Source organism: Antedon mediterranea, chromosome 2, assembly GCF_964355755.1.
Source record: "Antedon mediterranea chromosome 2, ecAntMedi1.1, whole genome shotgun sequence".
In the NCBI taxonomy this organism is placed as follows: Eukaryota; Metazoa; Echinodermata; class Crinoidea; order Comatulida; family Antedonidae; genus Antedon; species Antedon mediterranea.
In genome coordinates, this window is record NC_092671.1 from 1,887,492 (window position 1) to 1,914,301 (window position 26,810).

General features: G+C 34.3%; 2 protein-coding genes across 3 annotated transcripts in view; one reads left to right on the forward strand and one right to left on the reverse strand.

Moving 5' to 3' along the window:
- Positions 1–26,810, forward strand: part of LOC140040017 (ubiquitin-like modifier-activating enzyme 5) — a 62,932-nt gene that overhangs the window by 33,296 nt on the left and 2,826 nt on the right. The window contains exons 1-6 of one of the 2 annotated variants that reach the window (XM_072085638.1): positions 24,789–25,035; positions 25,177–25,222; positions 25,485–25,574; positions 25,945–26,054; positions 26,263–26,349; positions 26,691–26,775. In XM_072085638.1, the coding sequence (XP_071941739.1) occupies positions 24,890–25,035; positions 25,177–25,222; positions 25,485–25,574; positions 25,945–26,054; positions 26,263–26,349; positions 26,691–26,775 (564 nt within the window). In that variant the 5' untranslated portion in view covers positions 24,789–24,889. Of the gene's footprint in view, positions 1–24,788; positions 25,036–25,176; positions 25,223–25,484; positions 25,575–25,944; positions 26,055–26,262; positions 26,350–26,690; positions 26,776–26,810 lie in introns of those variants that run through there. The other variant, XM_072085639.1, reaches the window with a different exon arrangement.
- LOC140041185 (3'-5' exoribonuclease HELZ2-like) lies at positions 1,237–22,329 on the reverse strand. The gene is made up of 31 exons (XM_072087609.1): positions 22,274–22,329; positions 21,099–21,132; positions 20,721–20,924; positions 20,468–20,504; positions 20,208–20,320; positions 19,869–19,994; positions 19,112–19,199; positions 18,893–19,024; positions 18,519–18,634; positions 18,030–18,069; positions 16,340–17,917; positions 15,960–16,227; positions 14,971–15,178; positions 14,692–14,826; positions 13,906–14,402; positions 12,999–13,649; positions 12,364–12,784; positions 11,643–12,023; positions 11,458–11,533; positions 7,590–11,301; positions 7,015–7,281; positions 6,430–6,524; positions 6,046–6,192; positions 5,452–5,589; positions 4,936–5,228; positions 4,510–4,706; positions 4,309–4,411; positions 3,858–4,088; positions 3,346–3,499; positions 2,888–3,055; positions 1,237–2,496 (listed from the first exon to the last, which is right to left on the reverse strand). The coding sequence occupies exons 1-31, from the start codon at positions 22,327–22,329 to the stop codon at positions 2,396–2,398; spliced, it is 10,767 nt and encodes a 3,588-aa protein (XP_071943710.1). The 3' UTR covers positions 1,237–2,395.

A 26,810-nucleotide genomic window follows, 5' to 3' on the forward strand; every position in this document is an offset into this window, starting at 1 on the left:
AAGTCAAATTCTCTGGACCTCAAAGTGCATACGAAAGTTGATCTAGCTACTAGAGTATTAAGAACAATCTCAACGCTCAAAATACTCCGTTAAAGAAGTACTCAACGGAAAAACTGTACGGTACTCAACGGTGAAAGTCTAAATCGAATACGACAAATGTGTTATGAGTAAATTGTTTGTTTATTGCATATTATAGATTGATTGTTTCAGATAAAGAAGAAATACGAATGAGACCATGGATTAAAGAATAGAAGGATATGCATCGACGTGAGATCAAGGGTTCCTTGACTCTCGCCGACAGACTGCGGACCGCCCACAATGTTACAGTTTAATTAACCGCAGGGTAACAACGAAACGGTCGCGTGCCTAATATATTGTTTACTGCACATGTGCAACGACATTTAACCTAGTTGGCTACGCTTCTTTCGCGCGTTCTTTGGTTGCATGATGTTTATGGTCAACTATTGACTATGTTGGTTTCTGCCGCGATTGATCTACGCTAATGATTTTTTTATGATGATTAAAGTAGCATTTTATGACCTGTAGTAGCCCTACATCTGAGACAATAACTATTAGTTGTCTCATTTGTTGTAAAATTACAAAATCAGCAAGAATGCTAGCCTAGCTAGGCCTTGTACTAACTAGGCTAAACTGGGCTAGTAAACCCTATGATTTGCCGACATTGATACTGCCTAGGTAGGCCTAGGCTAATCTTAAATACTCACCGTTGTCTTACTTCTTGTGTGAATAATAATAGGTAGGCCTACTTCGTTTGTTCGTGATCAAGTTTGCCCTGCGTGTACTTTTCAAAACGACCGCTAGGTAACGAATCGCAACTATACATAGCCAGCCAATCCCGGATCAGGGATCGCTGTTTTCATTCAATTAGGCCCGGTGATTGGATGTGATGTGGATGACATAACCACTAGCCAATCACCAGGCACTACAGTTTAAATATAATCACATCGATAATTAAGGAGATTTATGAAGAAACCACTGCTTAGCCATATATTAAAAAACACGATTGTTGTATGTCTGAACACCGGCCACGCTAACAACATACATGGTCAAATGCAAAATTTAATATTCTATAGATTAACGCAATTTTTAATGACAGAAGATGGCAGGCAAATAAAGATAATTCAAATATAAAAATTGCATATTTTATTAATATTACCAACTACTTAAAATTACCAGTCGTAAGAAAGTGAACTTTTCGTAGTCCGATTGTGATGAAACTAAAACAGAATTATTCAGCAATATATGTTTGTTATCAATTAATCATCGACGCAGACATGTCAATAGAACATTCAGACTGCGCATACGATTTCTACATGGTTACGTTTTGGTCTCAAAAAAATGTAACAGTTGATTCGCAGCGTTTTACAGAGGGCCGCGGTTAGAGACATGGAGTTCAATGAACGTGTTTGTTTGATTGGCAGCAGTGCTTTAGTATAGGCAAGCGCGTTGTAAAATCGTTTGATGTCACCGTCGATGCATATCCTTCTATTCTTTAATCCATGATGAGACTAACTACGTCAAGGCTACAGCACAGAACAGTACTTTAAAGAATAAACCTTATTTTGTGTAATATTTTTTACTTAAACGCACTTCTACTACTCTACTTGATACCACATACCATTAACAAATATATTATAAAAAATATAACTATCATTAATGCCTTCAAGGTTATTTTAGAATTAGATTGATCCATTTTCTCCAACAGGTTTTAGTTTATGTAGTTTACCAATGCATAGGGTTTTGTACTAGGACCAACACTATTTGAAATAATCGACTACCAACCATATTTTTGACGATTAAAGTGTCTATTTTAAAATATATTCAATAGGCCTACCTATTACAAAAGAATTGTGAAGGCCATAATAAAATGTTATTGTAGAATATAATGAAAAACAATTAACACGCACTTATTAAGACCAATTAAAAAAAACACTATTTAAAAACGTTTAAATCACGTTTTGTCAATTATCACAATTAATCATTTTTTGTCAATAATGAAGAGAATTACAATAATGTAGAAGAAAATAATGAATCGCACCAGAACAAATAACTTGATGCTCTTGGTGATTTGCTTGTTGGATTTTGTCCTTGTCCCAGCTTTTGTGTACAGTAGAATGTTTTCCAGGTAGATATTAAAACAAGCACGAATGTGCGATACTCGGTGTACAGCAAAAGGTACCATCTTCGAGACGTCATATGGCTGCATCCGTTTTAAAATTAAAAAATCTATAGCTTTGAGGACATGTCCCTATAGTATATTCATGCCAAATCCCAGCTCAATACTACAACGAATAAGGGAGGAGTAGTACTTTATAAATCGCTCAATAGTGTCCAGATGGAAGAGAAAGAGGAGAAGATGAGAAGAGTAAAAACCTTAAGGTTTGAAATCTGATGCTTTTAAAAGGCAGTTATTTTCCTTGTACATTTCCAGCAGTTTCTTCCACTTGGGGTGAGTTTGAAGTAAATACTGGTTCCCTGTAGTTATAGAAAATAATAAAATATAAAATTAGATTAATATCTATACAATGGTTCTTTAATCATCATTACAGTCTTTTCTCTTTTCAGTATTGCTTATCCGTAATTGCAACCGGCCCTCTTCTCCGCCAGTCTTATTAAACTATGTCTATAATTTAATACCTTCTTTTTTCTTTGATTTGTGTCACCCTCCTATAGTGTCTTCCCTATAAAGATATTTGAGGCTTTTCAAACGGGAACTGAGCGTAATCTGATTTCTTGTCTTCAATTCAATTTCAATTCATCGACATTTTTTTCTTGATCAAGAGATTCACAAGTAAGATTTTAATACGTTGCCATGTATATAATCTTAAACATAAAAACCTTTATTAACTTCTTCCGTTCTTCTTACCTATAAGAATGAGTCCTTTCTTGGCTCTGGTCAGTGCTACATTCATTTGATTTTCATCAATTATAAAACCCAAATTTCTCTTCAACCACCGAATACTTGGTTTCTTTTCAATCTCCATTCTTGGTAAAGACCGTACAGTTGACATGATTACGTAATCACATTCACTACCTAACGAATATATATACATCATTTTGTTATGGTTGTAAGGTCTAGTTTTGTTATATATATTATAAACATAAACCTTTTTTGTAAGTTGTACAAACAGATAAGAAATTGCTCTGTTTGTATAGCATTCCAAAGAAGTAATAGGTATTTTAAATCAAATTGATAAATCAGGTACAGTATTATTATTATTTTTTTTTTTAATGTAAAATGGTATCCTATCGCGCAATGAATGAAATTTGTCTATTGTCTAAATAATACAGTATCAACATTATTCTCTCTAACGTGAACCATACCTTGGCTGAGTACCACAGTTGAGACTTGAACCTCCTCAATTCCACGAACTTTCAGATCATCTCTGATTCGTTGACATTGCAAGCGATACTGCGATAGTATCAAAATATCTTTAGGTTTCACTCCCTTGTCCAGTAGTTTACTAGCAATTCTCACCTACATTAATATTAGAACGTTATAGGAATACAGGCATTTCATCAAACAATAAAGGAAACAATTAGAAGTTCTTATAATACGCTCGAAGAAAGACGAGTCCAATCGAAATGATTGTTTACTACACAGAATATTTACACATACAATTATGAGAATGTATTTTAGGCCTAAAATCAATTCGATCTTTTTGTATTCATATAATTTTCAAAACAAAACTTATACCCGATGTATTGGATCACATTGCGCAATGGAATTCCTATAATTGTTCCAAAAGCATTGTAAATCACACCATAGTTTGCAAACGTGTACAAATTCCCTAACCTAAAATTATACATTAACGTAAACTACCAACTGTACTAACCACCTGCTTCACTTCTCGTGGATTGCTTTTACTTTGTTCACCTCCTTCTGAGCTTTTTACAGTCAGTGTCTCCTCCTTACCATTCACGTGGCAGAATACGGTTGGACAACTTGAACCAGCTGGCCAAAACTTTCTTTGCCATTTTTTAATTTTTCGATTTTCAACAGAATCGTCTGTCACCAATTTGTTATCGTAGAAAGCGTTCGATGAAAACTCACAAATTTTGGGATGCTAAAAGAAGAGAAAAGATTAATTTAATCTTTAAATAAACTTCGAATTTACCGTTCAATTGTACAGTAATGAAGGTTTTGAGAGAAGTGCAACGAAAAAAAAAAAGTTTAAACAAAGTCGCTATGCTGGTTTTCAAAAAAATTCTGTAGAACCTATATGTCTTTTAAATTAGGAAGCTGCTAGCTGAAAAAACAAATGACAAAACTAGCTCGATACTAACCATTCTATACTGTATGGTTAACATCAGTGCCTTTCCCTCATAACGCTCTAGTAGAGATATACCCATACCTAAATCCTTTGCACGTTCCTCATTAATGATTGGTCTGTAAATGAATTAAAAAAAAAAAAAATTGTTTATTTAATATAAATGGCAGGACTAAATTTTAAAGGAATCTACAAAATGTGAATTACTTTGTCTTACCTCAACTGTTTGTGATCTCCAATAAGAACCACTTGGTAAGGTGAACACATAACAAGAGGGATAAGAGACTCAGGTTCACTACACATCCCTGCTTCATCTATGATACACTGTATAATACTGCAGTATTCTTTGACACAATTAGAACCAGCTGAATTGCAAGTTGCTAAGATGATTTTATGTTTCTTAAGTTCTTCTTCCTGCAGTTATTAAGATACCATACCATTAATTTCTAACTACTGATAGAAAAATACTAACTATTAATGTAAACATTATACTTTTTGAGTTTTGCCCTCTTCCTTCTTATTACAAATTATATTGAGTATTTTTTCTTATTTTGGAAGAAATAAATGTTGATTTGATTTGATTTGACTTTGTAACGCACAGATTCTGCGTTTTGTTTTAGCTGTGTATATACAACATTTTTACCTTTGCTGATTCTATCAGTTGAAAATATTTTGTTCGTGTTTTCCTATGAACAACAGTGCCTGGTTTCAGTTGTTGAAAATTCCGATCAAACTTTCTTATCTCGGCACTCATTGTATTGCCGGTTGTCCTGATGAGATGGTGTAATGCGATTTTGACATGATCAGGGTCAGTAGAGGTTAATAAATCAGCCTTTATTTGAATATTTTGTTCCCATGGCAATGGGAAATCTTTCTTTTCAATTTTATCACTGTAAACCCGAACGATAGATAATCCTGGAAACTTCTTTAAATAACCTATTGAAACAAACATATGTATGGTAGAAATATGAACTCATGTACTGCCAATACAATGCGCGCAACCACAGTGCATCACCTAACCATGAACAAAAATAATCCAGTACTCATTCTTCATCTAGAATAAAATGCACAGGCATGTACTTCTCTATGGGCTGTGTGAATAAACTTTGTCATATTTCTTTCTTTCTATGCCATGGTATTTATTATATTATTGTATTACCTGCCACAACATCAACAGACTTGTTAGATGGGCCGCAGTAGAGAACCTGTGGCCTGCCTTTACCAGTAGGTGGTATTTGTGTGTTCATCTCAGAAAAGTAGTATGCTAGTTGTGCTCCTGTCACAGATTTTCCAGTTCCTGAATATAGTAAATTTATTAATATTATAGTCTTACCCAAACTGACGTGTGTGTTGCAGAGTAGACCTACAGTATACCAATACAATAGCATTTATGAAAGTAAATTACTGTATTACGCTTTTCTAGAATCTCAGGTTTTCTATTCGAAAAATTACAAATAAAGGTTCTAAATTATTGATCTTATCAAGCAAATAACAATGTAATGAATCGTATAGAAGAGATTAAACTCTATAAAGCAATGATTTTCATCTTCACTTGTATTGGAATCTCATAAAGGACACATTTTTTGATAAAGTTGAGTGTTTTTATATCTAGCAATTCCTAATAGTAATCAGGGCACAACTAAAATGGAAACAAATGTGATTTAGTGTATAAAATGAGTGTATCACGAATAAGATATTGATATTTAAGTCGTTATAATTATATAAGTTAACGGTGCAGTGGCACAATGCTTACCCGGCGGTCCCTGTATAACTGTAAATGGTTGTGCAAGGGCTGTCTTTATCGCCCCCTTTTGAGCGTCATTCGGTGGCGGCAAAGCTACGTTTAGATTACCAACTTTCATTGTTTTCGCAATTTCAGCAAGTTTTCCAAGGGTAGAGTCTAAAATAAATAATTTTGAAGAATTGGAAAATAATCTATTTAAATTTAAAACAATTATTAATAATAAATATTAAAACAATAATAAAAATAATAAATAATTTTATAGAATATTTTCTAAGTAATTTTATAGTGTTCGTCTGTGTCAGTGTGTTTCCAACAGTTTTCCGTCTTTACATTTTGTGCATACACTTTTTTACCTCAATAAACGCCCGTGAGGAACAAATAATTAATACTCACTATCTTGCTTCCCACCGTTGCATTTTTTAAGAACAACATCCTGGATTAACGAAGACTTGGTTTCACTAAGACCTTTTACAGCATCTTCGAGACGCCTTTGAAAAATGTAAATTTAGGTTACTCACCATTGGTCTAGCTTATTTGAAATAGTTGATTGAAAATAGTGCATTCCTTTTTTCACTAGTTGTAAATATCGATGTTGATTGATATTATCAATGAACTCATGTTTGCCCTCAAGAACATTGGTGGATCAACAAATATGTTAAATAATGGAACGCAAATATTGATTGTTTATAAGTTGCTTAAACTCCAGAAAAAAATAGGAAATTTCCCCTGCGCAAATGTTATTTGACCATCGGCCTTTGGGATTAAATGCTATTAAGAGTTACCAATCAAGTGTTGTGACATAGTCCATAATTTTAGGTTTAGTTATCCCCCACCTCTATCCCCTTATTTAACAAACAAACTGCCTATGCTGTCCGTAACCTTTCAAGCTCTCGTGCTTTAACGATTATTATATTGGTAAGAATTATTCTTATTGTTCAAAATTACTATTGTTAACGCAAGTGAAGAGTTCATACCAACCTATCTGATTTTCCTTGTGAAATGATTTCAACAGTACAGAGAAGTTCTTTTTTTGGATTTGGGTAGAGTACACTTGTAAGACTCGTTCCTGTCCCAGACTGGTTTAATCTAATCCAAATTGTTGTCTGCATTTGATCTTTTTCTACCTCCGTTGTGTAGCAGTGACCAACCCAGGTAGACTTAAGTCGAGAACGATTCGGATTTACATTTTTGTTTAGTATGTCAAAGCCAGAGTAGCGAACACATAAATAATCAGATTGGTAAAATCTGTAATTGAATTGCAAAAGTATGTAATTTGATATTTGCATGCATTGTAAGAAATGTAATTAACTTGCGAATACTCGTCACAAATTTTATGTGACACTGCCAAGCACAAACACAGGAAAGGAAGTCATTGTTCACCAATTAAATATTTTGTTTCTGTTCGTAAACTGTGCTAAACTGTTTTTATTTTTAAACTAATTTTATATTTGTTAACTTCCAATGTAAGCCTACCTTTCGGAAAACGTCGTTGACCATAATATTAGTTATAGTATAATTTGGAACTTGTTATTTTGAATCATAAATATAAATACCTTATACTTCGATCGACACAGAAATCAGCCGGTAGATGAAAGACACCATTGTAACTCTGTTTATCTGAATCAAATTTCCAATCGATTGAGACATTTCTGATGATGAGGCTGTCATCTTCAGATACAGCATTTGATGCAGATGCCATTGATAGCACTGCCAACCAACGTTTCTGATATGTAGGAATATCTTTCGCACCTCTAGGCTTCTGGTTTGCTAACTGAGAGAAACATGTAACAGGATCGGAACGATGTTCTAGACATATGTCCAGTTCAGGTGTCAAGTTGAAGAGTTGGATTTTAGGTTCAGGAATTCCTTGTTCAAATCCTGCAGTAAGCTTAACTTCAACCATGTGTCCCGGAGAATATTCTCTTTCAAACTCTACAAAATGATATCGATTGTTGTATCTGTCCAATATTTCTGATGTGACTTCTTTCATTAACTGTTTGCCATTATATTTATTCAAAGTTCTTTTGTTCTTTTCTTTCTCAGTAGTTTCGATAACCTGGGCAGACAAATGCATTGCAGAATAAATTTGTTGTATATCGTTGTTTTCAATTCCAGAAAGAATTTCTTGCCGATAGTTACTATCAAAAGTAACAACAAAACGGTTTGCATCCAACTCTCCTGTAGAGCTGTCCATTTTTGGTAGAACCTCATCAGGTTCCGCTTTTGCATCATATATTCTTTGCTTCCATGTTATATTGATGGTGTCGTTATTAGGTTCTGGTCTGTTCGATGTCTGTAACTTGTTTAAGCCCACAGTCTTGTTGGTAATTTGCATAAACCTTGGAAAGACAAAGCTAATATGTCTTTCCGTTGCTTTCTCCACAGTAGGTAAACATGACATTGATGTTTCTTGCAACTGTAAAGCCATCATAAACAACTTTGTACTCTTTGTAAAATCCTTAGCATTTGCAGACATAGTAGAGGAGTTATAGCAGATGGAACCGATTTCTTCTTTAGTATAAGGTATGTCTTGTTGGTTGATAGCTGCATCTATAAGGCGGTGCACAACTATGTCAATGTAACGTCTTATTGGAGATGTAAAGTGAGTGTAGAAGTCAACTTCAAGGGAATGATGTGCCAGATCTCGACCCTCGGAAATGCTTTGACCAGAACATTTGTAATCTGACATTTCTTGTATCGTGTAGTAGTGTGCCATCATCACAGAGAGTTTTGGATGTTTGTTATCAGTACAAACAATCTGGATAATCTTCATCATTTCAGCAAGACTGGCATTGGAACCTTGCTTGATATTATTTACAACTTCCACCAATTGGTTCCATTCCCGTGTCTGCATTGTAATTGTGTTACTTTGTTCACCGCATTTACAGACATCATCACAATTGCACTGTGAAGAATCAACATAGTCTTTAAATTTCCCTAACATCTCTTTACTGTTTCTAATATCAGGTAAATGTTTGACTTGAAATTCCTGTAGCTTTTCAGGATCTGGAGAAAGTTGCCTCCTGAGTGGCACACATTGAGGAAATCTTTCCATCAGATACTCTGCAATAGCTGTGTTTGCAAGAATCATAAATTCTTCAATCAGTGAATGTGCAAGAGGACATGATGCCTCTTCTTCATTTTCATCCTCATTGTATGAAAATCTACCTTCTTTAAGGCGAGCTGCACGAGTCTTCTGAGCTAATTCATTCAGTACATGAATTGCAGTTACAAGAGATGGTTTTACATTATTGTTTCCATTATGAATGATGTCTTCTACTTCTTTGTACGTGAATTTTTGTCTGGATTGAATCACAGATTTCACTATTTTTGTGCAAGAATGTAGACCATCATTTCTTATGTCCATAAGCACAGACATTGTTAATCTATCCTTTCCTGGAACCAAACTGCACAAGTCATTACTAAGACGTGATGGCAGCATGTTGATGGGAGCTGAAAGTGTTGGATAATATGTAGTGGCTCTCTTCTGTGCTTCTTCATCAAGCAATGTTTTGTTTCCTACAAAGTAGCTGACATCAGCGATATGAACTCCAACTTCATAATGACTGTCAGAAAGTTTATGTATACTTATTGCATCATCAATATCTTGACAACCTTTTGGGTCGATAGTGAATGTTTCAATGTTCCTGAAATCAGTTCTCTTTTTTATTTCATCTTCTGGAATTGTCCAGATTTCTGAAAACGTATTGTCAAGTTCTTCACGGACTTTCTTCTTCCAGGTATCTTCAACACCATGTATAAGCTTTAGAATTCTAATCCCCTCTGCTTTATTAGTGGCTGGCGGCAGCTCTTCTGTAACAAATCCCATTGGATACGTCATTTTATCGTGCCATTTCCAATATTGTACCACAAACAGTTTATGAGGACGATCCTTATTTGTCACGACAACTTGGTCTTCTAAATAAAACGGATTCTGACTATTGACCTGATTACTTAAGGTGTATATTTGAACAGTAGCATCCTCAATTGGCGACTTGTTTTTATCCTGTGTCGGTACGCGCAGTTTTGGGAAATTTGTATTTACCGGCACCATAAGACTATTACTATATGGATCTAGTACGCATACTAGTTTACGCAAGTATGGGTCAGACGCTCTCTTCAAGACATGGACAACTTTGCCATAAATTGTTTCAGACATGTCTTTGTTTTCGGACTCTTCATAAATATTTTCATTTTCTTGTATTTCTATGATAACTTCATCATTGTTTAAACCCCGCCCTCTGTTATGCTTAGTGACGATTGCAATATTTATTGGAATAAATTCTTCTAAAGTTGTAGCGTGTGTCTTTCCTCGAACATCAAGATGAAATTTGCATCTTTTGTATTTTTCCGGTTCTGATTCAAGAAGTAGGTTATATTTCTTGTCTTGATCTAATTCTTCATTATTTATGTCGGTGTCTTCTGGGTTGTGCTCTTTAAAGAAATCAACTCCTTGACGATGTGGATAGTCGTTTTCTGGAACAAATAACTTTAATACAATTTCTTCTAACTCGAGTTTTTTTTTCATTAGTTCAGTGTTTATTGGGACAGAATCTACTATGTGTTCACTACTACCTTTGTTCCAAATCTGAATTGATGGTTCCTCAGTTTTTTTGAATTCTTTGAAATTTGATGAAGATCCACACTCGTCATCAACTTGTCTCCGAAGCTCTTTCAAAATTGAATCCTCAATTTTATTCATATCAAATTCCTCATCGTCTGACTGCCATTGTTCATGTTCGGAAATATTCAGTTCCTCGTGAAAAAAAGTAAAATCACCACTAACAGACGTTTCTAATTCATCTCCACCGATTCTGGATAGACATGGAAAATCCTCACTGATCTGTCTCATAACTTCTGCTGGGCTCTTTATCTTAACATCAGATTCTTTTTTTCCGAAAGACGGTTTGAAAGGAGCAGCAAGGGGATTAAGTTCAATGTTTGTAGCGTCTATTTCTCCACGTATTTGCTGTAGGGTTATATCACTTGGATACAAACTTCTGTGTTGCTCACATTTCTGGAGAAACTTCTCCCAAACTTTTGAGCAAAGACCAATAGAACACATTGCTATAGGATCTCCAACAACCACCAGAAGAGATTTGGCTCTTGTAAATGCCGTGTTTAACATCTTTTTATCAGAAAGAAATCCATAGTAAAAATTTTCACTTTCATCTGGATTGCTGTATTTGACAGTAACGTTCCCCTTTCCGTCCAGTTTTTCTCTTGTTCGCACAACACTAATAAACAGTGCTCGGAATTCTTTACCTTTGCAAAACAATATTAATAGGTTGAATAAAAAAGAAAAGACTAAATAGTATTTAACATATAGTCAACTAAAATGAATTGAAACCCGATTGTCAATAACAAGTGTAGCCAATGGTAAAATAATTACTATATATTCGTAGTCGAAAGATAAAATACCTTGTACGTTTCTCACTCCTTCAACTGTAACATCATTTAACTTGCGTCTTCGGAGTTCTTTGCGAACTTCAAGCACCTGAAATTGTTTTGTTAAATTGTACGTTAAATTGTTTTTATTTTCAGCCATCTGTACTTGAAGGTCAGTGAATCTTACGTATTATGCGAAATGATTGGTATTTACTTACCTGAGAATTATATGGTGTAACAACACCAATATCTCTCTTCTCTCCCCATTCTGGTGGCCAGTTGCGATAAAGATTTTCAACTCTGAATCCAAGTTCTACTACTTCATCCCTATTACAATATGATGTTCCTACGAGATGATCTTTCCCCCGGACAGCGTAAAATGATAACGGGTGAATAGTGGGGTGAATTGGATGCAATTTTTTAGAGATTAGTTTGGTTTTGTAAAATATATCAGATACAAACGATAAAATCTCTTCACAGGTTCTGTAGTTGTAATACAGAAATATAGTATTTTCGTCCTTTGCTTTCTTGTAATGATCATGTAGGCGCTTAAGAATAGATTGATCAAATCCACCGATGCGTGCCTCCTTAGAATAAACCTATTAGAAAAAACAATACCGTTTTTATCATTAGTCACATTTGCTATTTAGATAACTGAGGAAAGATAATGATCGTACGTGTAGTGAACAATGCAGTTTGCAATTTTTTATTGAATGTTTGCGAAAAAAACACATTTTTTTACATGGGCTTTTCGAAATATATGCTGTGAATTTTGTGATTTACTACTACACTAATAGGATTTTTTGGACATTTCTTGCTTGCCAAAGAAGCAGACAAGGAGAAGATACAAAATGCATTCAAAGTACCATTTGGAAAACAACTTTAATTAGTATATTACAGTATATTACGTAGTAATATATTTAAAAGAATACCTATTACCTTTGGACTCATTTGAATATGATCACCAGCAATTGCTACACATGTCTTCCACTCTGCCATTGCTAACGGCATGATTGCTTGAGTCTCTAATGCCTGACCTGCCTCATCAATTAGTATGTGTGTAAAATGACCTTTCAAGTTCAGAGATACTAATCTTAATGCCATATTAAGGGTACAGATGACAACCCGAGATCTCTTCACATCATCTCTGGTTGGTAGATTGATTGTGTTAGTGGCTTTGTCAACCAGACAATACTTCCTAACATCTGGATGTATGGTCGCAATACGTCGTTCAGGTTGGTACACGCGAAGCAGTGTTGGTTTGGGACGTTTTTTATAAGTTTTTTTTTTGGTAGGCCTTTGGTGTTGGTAAGTTTTGAGATATTCATCTAAATGTTCAATAATGTACAGATCTGCCCCACTAAGTAAGAAAATAAAAAGCAGTGTCATATTAGCTGTTATAAATTACATATTATATTTACAGTACTTTTTTCTTCCCAGATTTAGTCATCTCTTTCTCCCAAACAATAAAGAAAATAAATATCAGTAATTAAGTTTGAGATTTTCTTCTTCTTAAACATCTTCATCAGACTAATGCTAATGTCAGTAGGCCTACTTTCATATACATTACAAACCTATTTGACATGGTGCAAATCAAAACCGTTGTACCATGTTTAAGAAGGATCTTCTTTACAGACTCTGCCATGGTTCGTGTTTTTCCTGTACCAAACGGTCCATATATCACCAATGGTGGCCCGTTGACTGTCGTAGTTCCTGCCTTATGCATATATTCTACTGCTTGATGTTGTTTCTTGTTAAGGTTCTCCGTACTACAAACAACCGGAATTGCCAGTTCATTTCCGGGTACTGGAAACACAAAATCCATGTTTTCCAAGCTATCAACAGCGTAGTGCATTTCACAGAAAAGTAAGCGGTCAACCTGGAACTGAACTTCGATTTGCTCTTTCTTGCCGGCTTCCAGTTTTAATTTGTCTACCAATGTTGCGTTCAGATTTACGTAGATGTAATCTTTTGTGCCACCACCAATTCTTTCATTGGATACGAGTTTTAGTTCGTAAGCTTCATTTGATTCTGAATCAAATTTGCACAATACATTTTGTACAGACTCTATGATTAGCAGACTTGATTCAGTATCACAGTTTAGAGTTTCTGTTAATTCTATTTTACCAAAGAGTTCATCATTTTGAGCAATGAACAGTTCGCTACCAGCATAGGATTCAACTGTGATATTATTTTCAATTTCCATCTCTGTTGTTGTGTTAAACCTAAAATTTGATTATTGAAAAGTGCATTCGTTAAGATAATACGCCTATATCATACGTTAAGGAGAAGTTAGACAAAGGGTTAGGTTCAGAAACAATAGAACACACCGTTAGGGATAAGTTTTTAACAACAAATTTATTTCCTAATCCTAGAGATGTATATAAATGATTTCATATTTACTCTTACTTTTTATAGACTTTTAATAATTTAATGCACATGTTTATAGTAATAGAATATAAAAATATATCAATAATATACCTGCTGATCTTTGTCATCCTATCTCTTTCCTCCAAATTCACCAATTTGTGCATCCTATGTTTGTAATTCTCCTGAGTTAGCTCGCCTACATTTAAATCATCAATATTTAGATTTGCACTTGGTGGCTTGTATTTCTTGAAGAGGTCTTCTTCAAGGGGGCTTGGTTCAGTTGGTCGGATTATCTCTGTATTACTTGTGTCCCAAATATATGTGGACTGGCTCAACTGCTTCATGTATTTAGGACGATCTTCTTCTGCACCAACATGAACATTAAGTTTTCGAACCATAACTGGCTTCTTCCCAAAATCAAAGACAACCCACTGATGGAAACTTCCAAGCATGTTGCTGGTGAAATGTACATTTACGGTATATGTATATCCAGTCTTGATCATATTTCCAGGGCACACCTGGGGTTTATCTTCATGTCTTGGTTGTGACAAGTAAAAGTGCAAACGATGTTCATCATAAAGTAAACCAACACGTTTTAGTCTTTCTTCCTAAATAATGATAATAATTAGATTATTACAACAGTTGCGCTTGTTAATACAGTATAGTATTACAGCCCATACCAAATAATCAAATCATAATAGCCCCGTCACTTAAATTGATTTCTTCAATATTTCTTGCCACAATAAAACCATGGGCCCCGAAATTTGAACACCCAGCCATGTTATTCGTGCTTATGTGTTTGTTAATTTGTTTTACATATAGGCCTATATCAAGCGTTTGCTACTGCAGTATCATTACTAGAAATTGAAACGTAATATTTTTTAAACCTTCACTTACTCCATCAATACACTCCACTTGGAATGTCCAACAATCTTTGAATACTTTGTCACACTCTCTGTCAATGGCATCGATAAAACAATTCAATTTCTTCTCACAATTAATCCAAATTTTGGGCAATTCCTTCTCAGTTATCTAAAAGTATAAATTTTGTTGTTAATAAATGTTAACAATTATGAATAGGGTGTTTGAACACAATTATCGTAGGATCTGTATATATAATATGTCTGCTCTTTTCTCTGCCAAAATAGATTTAATTTAGTTGTCTACTTTTCTTACCACTTTAACCTCAGATGTTGATGAGTTGTATTCAATCAAAAGTTGATCCATGAATGAGAAGAGTTTGCTCTCGTTAGCTTTTCGTCTTTTCATCATTCGATATTGATGTCTTTCTTTCCATTCTTCCAATTCTTCTTGAGTGTGTGCTAGTGTGCAGTGGTTGTTAGCTGGGTCCACATTCGAGTAGGGGCAATTATTCTCTTTGTGTCTTACAGTAGAATAATAATAAAATAAATCATTATCATTGTTATTTGACCTCTGAAAAAAAGGTTCTGTTTTATTTTCTAACAAATATTAGTCCTTAAAATGTTATGGAAGGCAATTAATTGGTGTTTTTTCTGGATCCGCGTACTAGTAGAGGGAAGTAAATTAATAGGACTATTCCATTCTTAAGGCGAATTTACACAGACGAGCGGTAAAGATAAGCGGAAAACGCAAAAAATAGAATCTGAATATGACCTTTTACACAGAACGCGAGCGGACGGGCGGGTGACCGGAAATCCGCTCAGGATATAAACAGATTCGATTTTGTGAAAATAGCGCGCGATAATTATGGATTCTTGCCAACCAACGACATGATTGAAATGACGTCATCTATCAACAACTTTTTTACGCGACTCCGTCGAGTCAAAGACGACAATAAATACGAGTGCCGTTGTAGGCCTAGTTTTGGAACTTGTTATTATTCAGAAATACAGGTAGTGAAAAGAAAATATGCATTTAGGACGTTATTAGGCAACAAGTCCCTCTAAAACCTAGGCCTGTGTGTGCTAGGCCTATTGACAGTCAGTCACATCCAGGCCAGCAGTAACTGTAACATGCATTAGCCTCGAGGCCTACAGGCACTTAATTTATATCACTCCGCTCGCGAATTCCGCGCGCTGTGTAAATGGGACAAGCCACGCGGATTTCCGCTTACAATTACCGCTTACCGTTACCGCTTGTCTGTGTAAATTGGCCTTTACTTAATATATCTCCTATTTTCATACCTGTCACACATAACGTACTCGCCGTTGACAACATTAAGTGGCGGACTTCTGTGATTCCAGCTTCTTTCAGTGTCGGAGTTAACACAACGTTTGTGTTTCAAAGTGCTGATATGGAAGTCAAGCGTTTGCGTGGAATCAAAATCCATCTTACAGTAAGTACAATGGTAATTTACAGTTTCATGCTCAGTGAAAACCTTTGGATCTTCTTTTGTTTTTTCGTTATTAGCTGACAAATTCTGACTTTCAAAAATCTCATCCAAGCTTTTCACTGAAAGAAAAGTTATATTTAAGAAATATGCAATATTTTATGTTATTATTTTTGAAATAGCGAACATGGTGCATAGAATCAACCAAAAAATGGACTAGAGCTTTGTACTTACATTTGTGTTTTTCCATAAATATCCAAATTTGGATTTCTTCTTCTGAATGACAATACATGCATTGCTTTCCTTGTCTATCTGCATAACTACATTTCGATTTGTTCTTACACATTACAGGTTTAATATTAGGTCTAAGATTTGGATGTCTGTCGTTTACTTTAATCCATTTTCTACCACCAGAAAACACAAGACATATCTTTTCTTTCCATAAATGTCCAGCTTCACACTTTGTTGTGTCTTTGCGATGTTGTCCTCGTTGCTGTCCTCCACGGCTCCAGCATGTTCCGCATACTAATTTTAAGTTGAATGGGCATTTTGCTTCTTGCTTAGTTGCCGGTATGTCCAGTGAGCTGACTGATTTTTCAGATCGAGTGGGTGCCGCCATAGATCCACAAAACTTCACAAGAGAATCTCTATCAACAACATTCCTTTGTTCTAATTTCCAAATTTCAAGTTCTATGAAATCATGGGCAAAATTACAGATGTCGCCTCTCTCACAGCCGTATGATCTGACATAGTGTCTACACTGATTTGCCACGTTGTTAGGAAGCTTAAGTCTTATTGTAGATCGTATGATTCTTCCATTTTCTTGTACTTCGTGTGCCAATATTTTATAGGTCGACCACTGATGCTTCTGCAAGGGGTGTCCACAAAACTTTAGATTGTTTCTGTTTTGGAAAGTTATACAAGGAGGTCTCAAATAGCGGCATTGCTGACATATGTAAGTAAAACGACCTTTAACCTTTTCAAGAAGAGCACTGAACAATGCAGACTGTTGCTTTGCTGCTTTCAGCTGTTGATTTTCAGACTGAGGAAATTTGTTTTTAACTGGAAAGGGAGGTCTATGTATTGGAAGTGAACTTAAAGGAGCCTGGTAATTAAGCACATTTGAAGAATTTTCAAATGATGTGCCAACAGGACTTTCTGTTTGTTGCCAAGGAACATTACCAGGCTGTGGATGTGTAAGTGCCGATATTATATTTACGTTTCCAGAGATTAGTCGCGGATGTAAACTGGGTAAAATGGCAATTGGCCTTGGTGGGTTAAATTGCGGGACAGCAGGTACCACAGGTAGTGATTGGTGATGTTGGGGTGTCATCTTCACGTTTCTAGGCACGTTTGGACCTAGAAAACAGGATTTCAATCCAGGCGTATTTGACTTCAAGTGGAGTATAACGTTGTTGCGATCGAAGGTTCCTTGCCGTTCTGCATTCCAAACCACTTTTTCTTCGTCGGTATGTGGGAATGAACAATTCTGAACCTTACATGGCTTATCCGCTTGATAGCTGTGACATAGCTTGTATTCACCGTTAAAGTTTGTCTGAACACGTTCACGAATTTGGCACCAAACGTTGCGTTTGAACGCTTTGGTTGCCGCCGTATCTGGGCAAATTAAAATGTCCTTTAAACAGTTATGATTTCTCAACTTGCAGTTATAATAATAGCCACTTCGTCCATAATAAGCAGTTCTTGTAAAGCAGTTTCGGCAGGCTAATATAAGATTTAAAGCTTCTACCGATTCTGTTACGATCTTCTTGTTGTTGAATTTTGAATTATTTTTTGATTCGCCAAAGTGTTCTTTAATAAAAAGAAAGAAAATATTCAAATTAAAAATAAAGTACAGGTTTTGTCGGGCTTGACTGTATGACTGATTTATGTATACAACTAGACCTATAACAGTTGTTCTTACCTCCAATTTGTGGTGTTCTACTAAGATCCAGGCTACCAGACTAAAGTAAAAATATAATTATTATGTTTATAAATTTACTTTTTAAGTAGTAACTTGCTTTAATCTTAATTAATTCTTCTTTTGTGATACAGTCCAACGGATAAACTGCTGTTAATTGTGCTTGCCTTAGAGGTTACTGTTTCGACTCCCGTCTGGCATTTTTTCACACAAATATATTGTATACATTGAAAGCTTCCATTGGCGTAACCCATGAAAGCATACGCTACAAGGTGTAATTAATTCAATTAATTAATAAGACAATAAACATTTAAACTGGAATTCTGCTAGTAGTTAGGTGTGGCTGGTGGGTTGTTTTTATCTGTTTTGTCTTGGTTTCTTAACTTTGTAACTGTTTGATACTGGTGGGCCCTTTGGGAGATCAGTCTTCGGCTGAAGGGGTAGTATTAGAACAAATAAGTAAAATAATAATCATAATTTTGCTATAGTTACCGTATTTCTTCGCCGTCTTGTTGGTGCAAACCATTCTTCAGAATTATTATTATTCAAGTAGTCTTCCTTGTCAATTCTGCAACCTTGTGATGAACGGCCTCTGTCTACATGTTGATCTTAAAAAGTAAGACACGTTATAAATTTCGTCTATAAGAGTGATAAGTGTATGCGTACACGACAATAAACTTCTTTATGATATTGATAAAATTGAACAATTGCTCAGAGTGTTAGTCCCCTGAATGTACAAACTAATTGATCTATTCCGGGATTATTTTCCGTCTCCAGTTCATGTTTTAAACAAAAATCTGTATTTGTTTTCGAGTCGTTATCTCCTGTTTATACTATTTTTTTGATTTGGATTTTAAATAATATACCTGCAGATGGCAACGTTCTGTTGGAAGATTGTGCAAATTCTGAATCAGATATTTCATTTGCTACACTCGTATCCGAATCTGAATCACTCTGACGTTCTGTTGCGCTGTGGTGACCATTAGTTAAGTCTAGGCCTATAATGTAAAGCAATGCAATGTTCTAAATGCACATAATTTTTTGAACAAATTCAGCTTAGATCTATCATTGATTATAGTACTTACGTGATTTTGTTTTGTCCAAATTTGTAGACATGTTTTGCTTCTTTGACTTTTTAATAAATGGTGCAGCAGTGGGTGTCCTTTGATGGATCTATTATAGAACACAAAATAGTGGAAATGTCACTACGAACGAGGAGGTGAGCTTTATCAATTTACGGCGCATTCAGATTGATACACTTCGAAATCCTCTAGTGGCTTCAAAGGCTGATTTGACCATTTTGAAGATGTATTGTCCCCACAAGAATGAACAATGAAGATAAATAAAATCAGACGTTGGATAGAAGACCATTTTACAGTTTCAATAAAGTTCACTTCCGTAGAAACCAAACACGAACACAAATAATGATTTTAACCAAACCCCATTGTTTTCTAACAGAAAAAGGGTTTCCGGTTAAAATGACTGATTCAACAAAAGATATTTTTTTCAGGTTTTTAATGTGTTTATACTCCTATCAAGAAAACTTTTGACTGTCTTGAAGAGGGGAGCGCGCGATCTTCTTATTACCTTTAAAGAACCTAGTACATCTTTCGAGACGAGTAGGGGGTTACCCCGGTGTATTAATACATCGCAGCCACTGATCACCAACTGGGCCCTCTGGGAGACCAGTCTTTGACTGAAGAGGTTACCCAGTATAAATATATATTTCAATCAATCAAACCTTGATATTTCTTGAATTATATCATATTCTTAAAATAATGCATTTACAAAGTCACCGCCGTCTTTTCATTTTTTATTAAATAAACTTTAATTGACTTGTACCTTATTGAATTTTGGTTTGGCTCCTTGACTGTTCCAAAATCCTGAAGGATCATCGTCAGTAAACATGAAACCAACTTCTTTCAGCTTTTCAATAAGTTCCACGATTCGTGATTTTTGTTTTCGTTGCTAATAAGTAATATAAATACATTATATTACGCATTTGTCGCAAAATAAAGCATACAAATCTACCAATAATGTATATTTTACGTGAACCTTTTATGAGAGCAATTAACGCTCAAATCATAACAATATAGGCTACATCGTTATAGGCCTATCAATTATAAAAACTAGAAAGAAATTATTAAAAAAAATCCTGATACAAGTAGAAAGATAACATACCTGTGGCTTGAAGTAACTCAATGTTTTCAGGCATTCTTGATATTGGTATGTAGCATACAATGCCACTGCTTTGTCTACTCTCACATGGTTGTATGAAGGTTCATGTAACAGAACTAAAGTTAATAAAATAACTTATATCAATGGATTATTGAAATGCATGTGCGCACACGTACAAACAGCCGGTCTTTCAACAAGTTTGATGATCTTTATAAACAATTTAATTTAGAGTAAGGGTGATATCCAATTAAATTAATAAATACCTTTATCACACCTGACAAGTACTTCAACATAACGTTCCTTTAAAAAATTAAAAACATACATATTATTATGTTAAATATACAGAATTAATCAATTGTCAAAGCACTGTATATACCATCTAAATCTTCCACAAACCAATTGTAAATTAATTTACTATAGTTGCCTTGTGTTTGGAGATGCATAAAACGCAAGAAAAAATATCTTATAAGAAACATTAAAATTATTCACTTAAGCCATATTATTATAAGTTGTTACCAGTTTCAGAAGTATTTGTATTTGTTGAAAGAACAGTGGTTTGTCATCATTAAACCGTAGGTCCTCGCCCGAGTTCAGTAGTAGTCTGCTGAGTTTAAGTGCTTCATCAAAATGAGTGTATGAATTTACATATTGGCCATCTTTATATTCATTATCCGCCTCCTCTATGATGTCACGTCTGAGCTTCCGTACAAACTTCAAACGCTATAATTTAAGAATCACTGATCAGATTTATTACGGTACCTTTAATATACGGACTAAATATAATTATCTTTATATATTAAATAATCAGGCTAAATACAAAACATTCATGTTATTTAACCTTAAATTAATTATTTTAAAGATATTGATGCCTCCTGGATAGACAGACCTACTAACCTCTTTAAAGCTTTGTGTGGGTAAATCTTGGATTCTAAAAAATAGAAAAAAATTGTCAATAAGGTAAATATTTCTATAAATAAATTCCATAAGTATCAAATCAAACCATAGATTAGAGCCACAAGAAACATTGTTAGAAATTACGTCTACTTTTGTTAAATGTGCTTGGTTGCTTGCTACAAGTGCCAATGTTTATTTATTTGACGTTTCTTAGAGCTTAGCCCTCTTCATTTTTAAAATTTAGTATCTTTGTTTAATTATTTTTTAGACTTTTATTGTTCCATTTTGGAAGAAATGTATTGATTTGATTTGAAATATTTATAGTGTCATTATTCTGTTACAATAAGTATAATATACCCGTAGATTTTTACAACTATTCTAATATTATATCAATAGCTAGTAAAAAAATAATTGTCCAGACATATTATGTATATCTTCATATCTTGTTAAACTTCAAACAAATTATTAAATTTCTGGAAATAATTTTTTTTCTTCATAAAATTGATTATTATTGATTAATACGAGAATTTCCAAATTCATAGCAGTCCGCATTTTGTTATAACTTCCTAGTAATATGGGAATTTCTAAATTCATCATCAAAGGAGTACCACCCCGTGTCAGATCACAATAATAGTAATAATAAATACGTTGTGTAAATTCTTTAACAAAAAGAGTGCAAGTCATGGAGCGCAATAGGCCTAATTGTAATTTTGTTGTAATTGTTAATTTGATTGATTGATTGATTGAATTTATTTGATGCTCAACATTAAAATTACATACAGACAAAAGACAAAATAATGAGCATCAGGAACACCCATTTAGGCCGGAAAAAACAGCCCATTTCCAATGGGGTCCAAATTGCACATAATAAACAATAAAAAATACAAAATTTATAAAAAAAATACATATATATGTATATATATATACCTTAAAAGTAAAGCCCACAGAAAAAAAAAAAAACAGAAAAATATAAAGAGATAGTAAACAAGTAATGAGTAAGATTGCTGATCGTTGTCAAGACTATTATATAGTTGCAATTAATTGATAAACGGTTAGAGCTACTATGAAGACATTTATGGGGAAAAGCTCATTTTTATATGCCAGGATCGGACTGTGAGACAACAGCATTTGTCATAAGCCTTTTAACATAAGAGAAATAATATTAAATAACTCACCTAAGCTGGTGCAACCGCTCAGAAATGGTCCGCTGACGATCGCGTCGAGCTGTCATTGTCTGTAGACCTATAACATCATATCTATATCATCAGTCATCCCAGACTCAATTAACCAACGCACATAGTCACAATTTATATACAAGAACTATAAATAGAAACGGAGGTTTCTATTGTGTTTTGTATTATCTTAATCAAAATCGTAACGATTTTTCTTGTTTGGGAATTTCCAGATATCTACCTTGTTTATTGAATATTTATGAGAAATCATATGCTTAATTCGTTTCTAAGAAATATATTAATACGGTTATTGTGCCTATAAATAACACGTATGTATTCTATTACAGTAGGCCTATCAATTATTACATAATTATTATATAAAATCATATAATCAAGTAGAGTGAATTCTCACTTTTTCGAGGTTTGAAGGAATGGCCTAAGCATTAATGACAGGTTGTGTAGGCCTACTATAATAATTTATTATTATTGTGATTTTATATATGTCGCTATGCTTTGAGTTAACAGAGGAAACAACCTGATGCTCGAGAGGATAACACGGAAAAAACAACCTTGATAACGGTTGTATTTCTTTCACATCTTTTAACAATTTAGGATATCATTTAAAAAAAAAACATTTAATTTGACAATGGACGATCAACTCAGCTTACTCAATATTGCCCTTGCCTTTAGTAATAGTACCGATAGTCTCGATAATTTAAAACAAGGCCAACAGCAATTAAGTCGCGTGCTACAATGCATAGTGATACCGGACCGACAGACAGACCGACAGACCGACAGACAGACCGACAGAAAGACCGACAGACAGACAGACCGACCGACCGACATAGTGAACTATACTGACCGAAATTACTGAACATGTTTAAAAATGTTGAAATGTTTGAAAACATATATTTGTTAAATTTACACGTGCTTAGCCTGTCACTTTTGACGTGCTCGTATAACGTAATTTCGAGTTGAAAAGTAAGTCAAGAAAACAGAAATCGGGCAAAAAGGGTGCGCAATAACATTTAACGCGCAGTGCGCGCGCAAAAATATGCGCACTCATGGCAATTTTGTAAACGCTTAAAATTGCCTGAAACGTACTCTTATTTCATTGAAAATAAATTTTAAAAATTTTAAGCGCGCGTACGCATGCGTTACATGCGCTACGCACGTAATTGTATTGCCATATGATGATTTATGCCCTGAAATTTATGAGTACCAAATTTTATTTAATTGTGATTCATGGTTGTGAAGATATGATTACAAACGTGATTTCGTTAAATCGTGCGTAGACCGCGTAATTTTTTATTGCGCACCGTGAAAACATAACCACATTGATTCCTGGCCATAAGGAATATACTGTGAAAAATTGACCTAGCTAGATTAAACTGATATCAAGATAAGGTCAGAAAGCGATAAAACGCATAGTGATACCGGACCGACAGACAGACAGACAGACAGACAGACCGACCAACCGACAACATAGTGAACTATAGAGTCGCTTCCACGCGACTAAAAATTGAAATCTTTTAAATGCTCCCTTCTCCTTCCCTGACAAATGTAGGCCTAAATGACATAATTACTAATCAGAGAGAGATTTTTATAATGATCATTGTGCTTCTTGTATTTTGTATGTATTATTCAACGTATTTATGAATATTTGTATACCACACCAAATAAATTTCCCAGTTGGATAATAAAGTTTACTAATTTGTTTAAACGAATTAGTAATCCGTTCAAACCAATTGCAACATATACAACAAGTGCCATTTAAAGAATATGTTGTAATTCGTTTGAACGGATTACTAATCTGTTCAAACGAATTACTAATTTGTTTAAACAGATTAATAATCTGTTAAAACGAATTAGGCATCCGTTCAAACGGATTAGTAATTTGTTTAAACGGATTACTAATTTGTTCAAACGAATTACTAATTCGTTCTAACGAATTAGTAATCCGTTTGAACAAATTATTAATTTGTTTAAACAAATTAATAATTTGTTTAAACGGATTACTAATTCGTTCAAACGAATTACTAATTTGTTCAAACAGATTAATAATCCGTTTAAACAAATTATTAATTCGTTTAAACGGATTACTAATTCGTTTGAATGAATTAGTAATTCGTTTGAACGGATTACTAATCCGTTTAAACAAATTAGTAATTCGTTTGAACGAATTAGTAATCCGTTTAAACAAATTAGTAATTCGTTTGAACGAATTAGTAATCCGTTTAAACAAATTAGTAATTCGTTTGAACGGATTAGTAATCCGTTTGAACAAATTAGTAATCCGTTTAAACAAATTAGTAATTAACAGATTATTAATCCGTTCAAACGAATTATTAATCCGTTCAAACGAATTACTAATTCGTTATAACGGATTACGTTCGAAAAACATATACTTAAAATGGCATTAATGGGCTTTCGTATGATTCTATTTTTAGAACATAAAATCATAATGGTTGAAACCATTAGAGGGCGCGCTTGCTGTGACGTGCATGTGCGATGTGTGTGTGTTGTTGAAAACGAATTAAAGGGTCGGATCTTCAGCAGCTGTTTTGGTGTTTTTATGATATTTTAACTGCTAAACTGTTTGTTGATTTTTTGAAAAAAATGGATAGTATCGCTGATTTACAAGCAAGAGTTAAATATCTTGAAAAAGAACTTGCAAATGCACAAGAAAGTCACCGGACGAGTAGCCAGGCTCGGCAACGAATCGACAAAATGAGTGCTGAAGTTGTCGATAGCAACCCGTACAGGTAGTACTACTGTACTAGCTCTAGCCTAGCCCTAGACGTCTTAGCTGGGCCCTAACGGGCCTAGGCCCAGTAATAATAGTAGTACTGAGTGTTAGTAGGTTTTTAAATATTAAACATGTTTTTTTTATATATTTAATCTAGTCGTCTGATGGCATTAAAGCGAATGGGAATAGTGGACAATTATGAGGTATGCCTTTCTTTGCTTTTGCATTTTAATTAATTAAATAAGAAAGAGTCAATATCTTTAATTATTAGGCCTATTAGCAGTGGTGGAGCCATTTAAATTAAATAAAAGTGACTAAAACTAGTAGTACCCTTAATGTCTAATAATATTGTTGAATATATTTACTTCATTACAGTGTGCTTTGCTTCTATATATCTATTCATGGAAATAATACAATATTTTGTAATTTGTATAATATACCTTTTTTTTATTTGTGTATTGTTAGCGTATCCGAGAGTTCACCGTAGCTGTTGTTGGTGTTGGTGGCGTAGGAAGTGTTACGGCAGAAATGCTAACTCGATGTGGAGTAGGAAAGGTGTAGTTACAAGTATTTATTGTAATTTACTTGCAACAGTACCTATCAGCTCTTTGGCAGGAACTTGGAATTTAAAAAGAGGGTCCCTAAATGTCACTGGCATGTATTGAAGGGTTAACATTATATAAAGTTGACAAGAAATTATTATTAAATTTGATAACCAATCAATTGGTTGATGATATCAAGTACTGTAGTATCGTCTGGTACTATCAAAGACAGGAGAAGTCTATTCCGATTGGGCAATTTCTTTGTTGCCACATTCTCTATATTCCTGTTTTCAATCATTCATTCATCTTTTATTTCGGGAAAAAAAAAATTCTCCATAGTTCAAAATCGCACTAAAAATTAGTATTGCTTCTTCTTTTTTCAGTTGCTGCTATTTGATTATGATAAGGTTGAGTTGGCCAACATGAATCGCCTTTTTTTCCAACCATACCAAGCCGGTATGAGTAAAGTACAAGCTGCTGAAAAAACTCTCCGGTAAGTTTCTATCTGTGATGTTCCTAAATATGGTGATGATATGCCCAAATTTGGTAATGATATGACCATCATCATCATGTCCATATATGGGCACATCACATTTTGTTGTCACATAAAGTTTGATAGTGTTGACAGAGCTTTACTAAAAAACTTAAGTGAAAAGAGATTTTTATTGTTTTTATGCAATTTCACAAATATTCATTTTCAGAGAAATCAATCCAGATGTTACCTTTGAAACTCACAATTACAATATCACAACAATGGACAATTTTAAACATTTTATGGAAAGAATAAGGTAAAGTTCTGCTAAATACTGTACTGTCTTAGTGTAATTTATACATAACAACACTGTCACAGCATGCATACAACTGTGCAGTGATGGGTCAAGAACTTAAAAATAGGTAGTAGGAAAGTAAATGCTTAAAATTGTTTGATATTGTGTATGTATATATACAACGAGAATTCCAGGGGACCTGTGGGTATAACATGGGGAAAATGAGGGGGTTAGATTATACTCGGTCACATGTGATAATAGAATGGAAGGGTATTTAGAAGGCTTTACATGTTTACTCAAAAAAAGACACAATGTTGTATAATTAAGTTACTATTCCAAAACTGCATTTTATTCAATTTTAGTAAAGGAAATTTGAGTGGCGATGGGCCTGTGGATCTTGTACTTAGCTGTGTGGACAATTTTGAAGCAAGGATGGCAATTAATATGGTATGTATCTCCTTTTTTAAATAAGTGTTATTTAC

Excerpts from the sequence above, each read along its gene's own strand:
- LOC140041185 (XM_072087609.1), bottom strand. The coding sequence starts at position 22,329 with ATGACAGCTCGACGCGATCGTCAGCGGACCATTTCTGAGCGGTTGCAC. Across the intron at positions 5,590-6,045 it reads AGTTATACAGGGACCGCCGG|GAACTGGAAAATCTGTGACA; the intron begins GTAAGCATTGTG and ends TACTATATTCAG. Across the intron at positions 2,497-2,887 it reads GAAAGGACTCATTCTTATAG|GGAACCAGTATTTACTTCAA; the intron begins GTAAGAAGAACG and ends CTATAACTACAG.